General features: G+C 30.1%; 1 protein-coding gene across 1 annotated transcript; it reads left to right on the top strand.

The window, feature by feature from the left end:
• Nucleotides 1–2,071: 2,071 nt before the first annotated feature.
• Nucleotides 2,072–4,219, top strand: LOC102583628 (kirola-like). The gene is made up of 2 exons (XM_006367935.2): nt 2,072–2,284; nt 3,760–4,219. The coding sequence occupies exons 1-2, from the start codon at nt 2,098–2,100 to the stop codon at nt 4,014–4,016; spliced, it is 444 nt and encodes a 147-aa protein (XP_006367997.1). The 5' UTR covers nt 2,072–2,097; the 3' UTR covers nt 4,017–4,219.
• Nucleotides 4,220–6,734: the final 2,515 nt, after the last annotated feature.

Below are 6,734 nucleotides of genomic sequence, written 5' to 3'. Positions count from 1 at the left end.
TCATCTAAAAAGTATGACCCATTAATACCCATGATGGCTACATGATTTATGGAGACTTGAGTTAATATGAACTCGCATCCCCATATCAGTGCTCAATACTACTCCCAAAATATACTTAGCTCATATGTTTTTAAAACAACTTCTTTCTTTGGTTTGAGGTAATTACTCAAAACTTAGCTTAAAAGCTTCTTGGAATCGATGTTCCCTTTTCTTGCTCAAATGTGAAAACATTTATAAACTCTTAGGGAATACTTAGTTCCCTTATAGCTTCTTTGAGAAATGAACTCAACATCTTTAGTCTTAGCTTAACTTGAAACTTTTAGCTTAAAACAAAGTTAAGACATTTGTAAAAGACCCTTGAAAACTTTGATGACTTCACTTGACTTGACTCTTAACTTTCCTTGAATTGAATTATGGATTCAAGGATTATGATTTGTGATAGGAAAAGTCTCTTGATGTTTAGGAATGATTTCGAATAGCTAAACTTGCGAAAACTTACGAAATCACCGTCTTGGAACAAGTCCGCGACGCGGAGATGCTCCTAAATAAATGCTCGGGAAATTAAATTTTGAGACAGTGGAGTCCGCGTCCTCTCCGTGATGCAGAGCAGATTTTTGTTCACAGGGGGAACAAGTCCGCGACGCGGACTTGTTTCATGAACCTTACTCGACTTTTTCCTTCTTTGTTTTTCAGCCTCAATCCACCTAAATTCGATTATCTTCCTCAAATTCGTTTTAAATCCCGATGCCCAGCATGTATACTCAAGAAACTAACTCAAAGCAACCCTAAACTCAATGTAAGGATTTCATAAACTTCCCAATTCGTCCTAATTCGCTAACAACATTTGAATTCAAGAATATTTGTCAAGAACATCAATTTTCCAACTCTTCTTGGACGAACTTCACTGAATTAAACATGCTTGGTGCGTGGGTGAATGACCCCAACGCTATGAGAGATTCACATACTTGGTGGGATCAAATCCTTGAAGAAATCCGAGATCAAATCCTTTCGAAATGATGAATCTCGCTTTTCCTCGTCTCTTTTCTCTTGTGTTCTTTCTCCAAAAACCCTAACTTTATTTTTCAAAAGCGTAAACTGAACCCAGTCAGTTTAGCCCCTAAAAATATTACCAAAAATGAATAATTAAGTTGGGTAAGGAAAAGACCAAACTACCCCTTAAAAATCCGGATTGGACTTTCTTTTTTCCAACAATCCAACTTCCAAAGGCCATAACTCACTCATCCGAACTCGGAATTTCCCAAACTTGGCGGCGTTGGCAAGATTATTTCAAGGGATTTCCAACCATATCTAGAAATATACCTAACTCATCCTGAGCTAGAAGTTATGGTCGTTTGAAGTTGACCAAAAACTCACTTTAACTTGCTTAAAAATTTTCAGATTTCCTTATACGTTCCAAAAATGACTATTTCGAGATTTTAAACTTCTTTCTAGTTATTTCAAATTGCGAGATGTTACAGTTATTATTACACGAACAAAGTGATTCAAATAAGAGAAAATTTGATTATATATCTTATGTGAGGTAGGGTAGGTAAGACTAAAGTAAAGGATTTTGTTGAACTTGGACCTAGGATTGTAATAGTAGGGCTAAAATTTAAGTGTTGAACTTGAGAAAATGGTAAAGTTAAAGACCTGAGTTAATTAAAATTTAACAAAATATTTATATTTTATCTATGAATAATATACAAATAATTATGAAATTTATATATCTAATTTATAGTTCGGTTTGGTTACTTTTGCGGTTATTTTTTAGTAAAACCAAAACTAAACCAAATAGCATCGGTTTTCAAAATTTAAAACCAAACATAACCAAATCAAACACCCAATATCAATTTTTTTAATTGAATTAATTAGGATTGCGGTTTGGTTTACTTTTATAACCATAATCATGAACAACCCTAGCTAAACTGATAATACATTGAGGGTGCAAAATGTTATTAACTCGTAGATATGTGGTGTATAATGTTTCTACTAGCTAGCATTTCACATTTAATTAAAATCTATATAAAGACTACAAATTCTAAATATTTTCTCACCATTTTTTTCACAACGTATTGCTATTCTTAAGAAGTAGAAAATATGGGTTTGAAAGGTAAGTTGATTGCTTTAATGGAGATGAAGTGTGGAGGAGACTCATTTTTTGATATTCTTCACACCAATACTCATTATGTACCCAATTTAAGTCCTACAAATGTCGTTCATTTTGGGATTCATGAAGGTGAAATCATAAAGCCTGGTTCGATCGTTAGTTGGAAATATAACGAAGGTAACACACGATTTTTTTCGAGTTAATATCTCAGATGGTCACTCAACTATGAACTATTTTCTCAGAAAGTACTCAACTTTGGTTTTTAATTCAAAAGTCATTCAACTATGGATTATTTTCTTTGAAAGTCACTCAACTACAGTTTTTTCTTAAAAAGTCACTCAACTTTGAATTTTAACTCAAAAATAACTCAATTATGAATGTTTTACTTACAAAGTCACACAACCATGAGTATTTTACTTACAAAGTCACTAAACCTATTCAATTAATTTTTTTAATTAAAATTTACTTTAATGAAATTTTATTCCTAAGCAAAAAAAAAGTATCCATTTGTACTGCCAATTATACTATGCGTAAAAATATCCAATTTCACCGTCAATATACAATACTTAATATATATTTTTCAAACTGGAACCATGGAATTTAAAGGTTCTTAAAATAATTAATCCTAACTATTATATTTGGGGGGAAAGGTAAAATAAAAGGATCACTATTATATTTTTAGTGGATCAAGTCAAGTAGGTGGGTCATCTTTTTATAATTTTAGTTAGAAATAAAAATTTCATGTAAGTAAATTTTAATTAAAAAAATAATTAATTAAATAGGTTGAGTGACTTTCTGAAAAAGAACTCATAGTTGCGTGATTTTCTGAGAAAATAAATCATAGTTGAGTGACTTTTGAGTTAAAAATCAAAAGTTGAGTGACTTCTGAGAAAAGAATCAATAGTTGAGTGACCATCTGAGATATTACCTCAATTTTTTTGTACTCTATCTCTCTCTCAATATGATTTACTTGCATAAATTTTCTCTATTCAGGAGTATTTGATAATAACTAATAAGAAAGTTACTCCTTCTGTCCCTAATTACTTGTCCATTTTGACAAATCAAGAAAGGACAATTTCTTTTTACCTATTACACCATCAATTAATTACTTTGAAAAAGGTAGAACTTTTTGAAAATTTTAAGTTTTTAATCCATTCACTTCATAATTAATAGGGTTAAAATGGTAAACTCACTATGTCAATTATTGTTTTCTTAATAGGTGTGTCAATTCAAAAATAGACAGGTAATTAAGGACAAAGGGAGTAATTTTTAAGAAAATAATCTTCATGAAAAAAATATTCGATGGTGTTTGATTTTCATAAATATAGTACAAGTAAATCCTTTTGCTTCAACAAAGGAATATAACTTCTTTTGCTAATGGGTGGAAGAAATTCTTAATTAAAATTATTTTAACTTTAATTCTTAATTAATTTTTTTTTAACTTTTACATTTTTTTCTATTGGCTCCAACTAACACTTAAACATTACTTACTAATCTTTAGTAATAAAAAAATTCATCAAAGTAGTAATAACATCACAACTATTATTTTCTCACCAAATAATATTTTGTAAATGTTTAAATTTTTCATAAGGTATTGAACAGTTGAACTAGTGATAACGAGTTCTTATATTTTCTGTTTTTATTGATTATAGCTGGACAGGAAATGTATATGAAGCAATTAATTGAATCCGTCGATACTCACAAGAAATCAATCAAATGGAAAGTTATTGAAGGAGATCTATTAAAGTTGTATAATTACTTTAATGTTATAACATCTTGTGAAGGCCAGTGGACTACTTGGACTATTGAATATGAAAAGAAAACTGAAGATACTCCAGAACCCCTCGTTCACTTTGGTGTTGTCCTTGCCATGATCAAGGATATAGAAGGTCGCCTTGTCAAGAAATAGTGTGTATATATATACACACACATTAGAAATAAGTGTGTTTGTATGATGAATAATTTGCGAGTTCTAGCTAGCATGTGGAATAATAAATAATATAATGTCTATGTGACTATGTCCATACACATTATAAGTATGTGTGTGTTTGGTGATGAATAATTTGCGAGTTCTAGCTAGCATGTGGAATAAATAATATTGTTTTTGATGAATATGTTGTACATGTCACTAGTACTAATATCATGCACAAAAGAATAAACATATATAAACTGATCAATTCCTTTAATAATCATAGCAGAAGAATACTAAGATGGCACATTATCTGCCAGAAAATAACTAATTCCGAACGATTACACAAGAAAGACGTAGCAATCGTCTGCAATTTCCTTCGAAGCCTGTAAAAGTAGACATTTAAACTTTTATAAGTTAAACAGACACATTTGTCTTATATGGCATCTTACGTACGTGTATTATGCCACGTAGGACATGTGTCTCTACTTGTTCAATTTTATACAAGTTTAATTATCTACTTTTCCACATCTAAAGTTAGAGGGAATATATGTCAGCTGAAGCTAAATTAAAAGACATATTTATGTACTATGTCATTCAAGTTCTATGTATTAATATTTATATCTAGATCTTTCTTACATATCACTTTATTTTATTTTATATATCTATATGGGAGCGTATGTGGTGTTGAAAATTAAGCTATCTCAAATGACATATGATTATAGCATATATATATAAAACTTTTAGAATCATATGATAAGAGTGATTATATTCACGTGAAGAATATATTCAACCCTAGAGCCAAATGTCTTGATGATGAACTTGAATGGTTTTCACTATTGCATTCTTAGATTTTGAATTCAATTGACCACTTTTTGCTTTGGTCATATCTAAATAAAAACACAAATATAAAGAGGAGAGAAATTATAAACTTGAGTACTTTCATGAGACACATCCGTTAGTATAACATTTATTCAACACAAATAAAATATTTGGTTACATCATCATAAGGAAATGGATCTCGAGCCTAATATAATCGCAAAAATTAACATAAAAGAAAAAGTGTTTATTTAAGTTTTATAAGGAGTCCGGACCATGGGTATTTGCCTGTCACTTATGTAGTATTCCATTCTATTAATCCCCCCAAATCCAAGTATTTCAGTGTTAGGTCTGGGGTGAAAATACCCACGATCCGGACTTGAATTTGAATTTCTATATTCTAGATGGGAAACTAAAAAAAATAAGATGTCATTTAGTTTTCCCATCTCACTAGTTAGAGGAAACTTTTTTATTTCTTTCAAGTGTTTCAAACTTTATTCAAGTATGTATAACATACATATATGATTCACAATAGCTTTATTTATGGACTTATATTAAGGAATACTAAAGGGTGTCGTAAATATGAAAATAACCATTTAGATCATGAGGAAGGTTATAAAGATGTACTGAGTTACAATCATAATAGCGAGAAGTAATGGAAGTAACATCTTAGAAGTTATGGACATGTACCAACCATGCACCATAATTATAATATTCAATTATTATAAGATGTGTGATATTTTATTTGTTATTTTATTTCATATTTTGCAAAGTCTAAAAAGATATTATTTTGTGGTTGAGATATGACATCCTTCATTTATAATTTTATATCTCACACAATAGACATGTGCCAATAGGTATTAGGAAAAGAAAATTAAACAAATAGATATGACATCCTTCATTTATAATTTTATATCTCACACAATAGACATGTGCCAATAGGTATTAGGAAAAGAAAATTAAACAAATAGATATGATTTATTTTCTGCATTAGGCCTGTGCTATAATGAAAATTATATTATATTTATAAAAAATTATATGATGTAAATAAGTTAAAAATTATGTTAAATTTCGATGTTAAATTTTGAACATTTTTAATAAAATTTCTAATTTCGATGTTGACAATTATTTGTTCTTATAAAAATATTTGTTTATTCTATCACACTTTGAAGGAATATGTATGATACCTTGTAAGTTCTTTTTAAAGGTAATTTTGCTATAAAAGTAAAAGGTTAGGTAACAAATTATTTTTTAAAAATAGGTTAAGGTGTGAATAGCTAAAATGATGATACATTAAGGGTGTAAAATGTTATTAACTCGTAGATATGTGGGATAATGTTTCTACTAGTGTAACATCCCAGAAAATTTTTCGAACTGAGACTCGAACCATCCTTCGTTGTGAGTAGAATTTTACCGAGGAAATTAAATTTCTTGAGTATTAAGGTCACTAGATGTAGCACCTTGAGTTTCAAAAAGAATTAAATTGGAAATAGCAAAATCTGAAATTTTGCAAGTTATGCTTAAGTATGAGTTTTGGGTAGACTTCAAATGACCATAACTCCTAGCTCAGGATGAGTTATATGTTCTACCAGTTACCGTAGGAAAGACCTTTGAATTTATAATTTCCAACGCCACCGAGTTTGCTCAGTTTCGAGGTCGGATGAGTGAGATATGGCCTTTTGAAGTTATGTTGTCCAGTTAAGGAAAGTTAGCCGAAAATAGGAAGGGGTATTTTGATCTTTTCTTTACCCAATCAGCTTTAATTCGATTTTAGTAATATTTTAGGGGTCTAATCTGATTAGGTTCAGTTTTATAATCCTAGTTTACGCCTAGGGTTTTAGTTGAGAGTTCAAGAAGAGAAAATTAGAGAAAAGAGGAGAGGATCAAAGCGTTCGTCGA

Source organism: Solanum tuberosum, unplaced genomic scaffold (genome assembly GCF_000226075.1).
Source record: "Solanum tuberosum cultivar DM 1-3 516 R44 unplaced genomic scaffold, SolTub_3.0 scf01245, whole genome shotgun sequence".
Lineage (NCBI taxonomy): Eukaryota > Viridiplantae > Streptophyta > Magnoliopsida > Solanales > Solanaceae > Solanum > Solanum tuberosum.
Note: the sequence above shows the minus strand (reverse complement) of the source record. Positions and strands in the feature narration are given on the sequence as shown.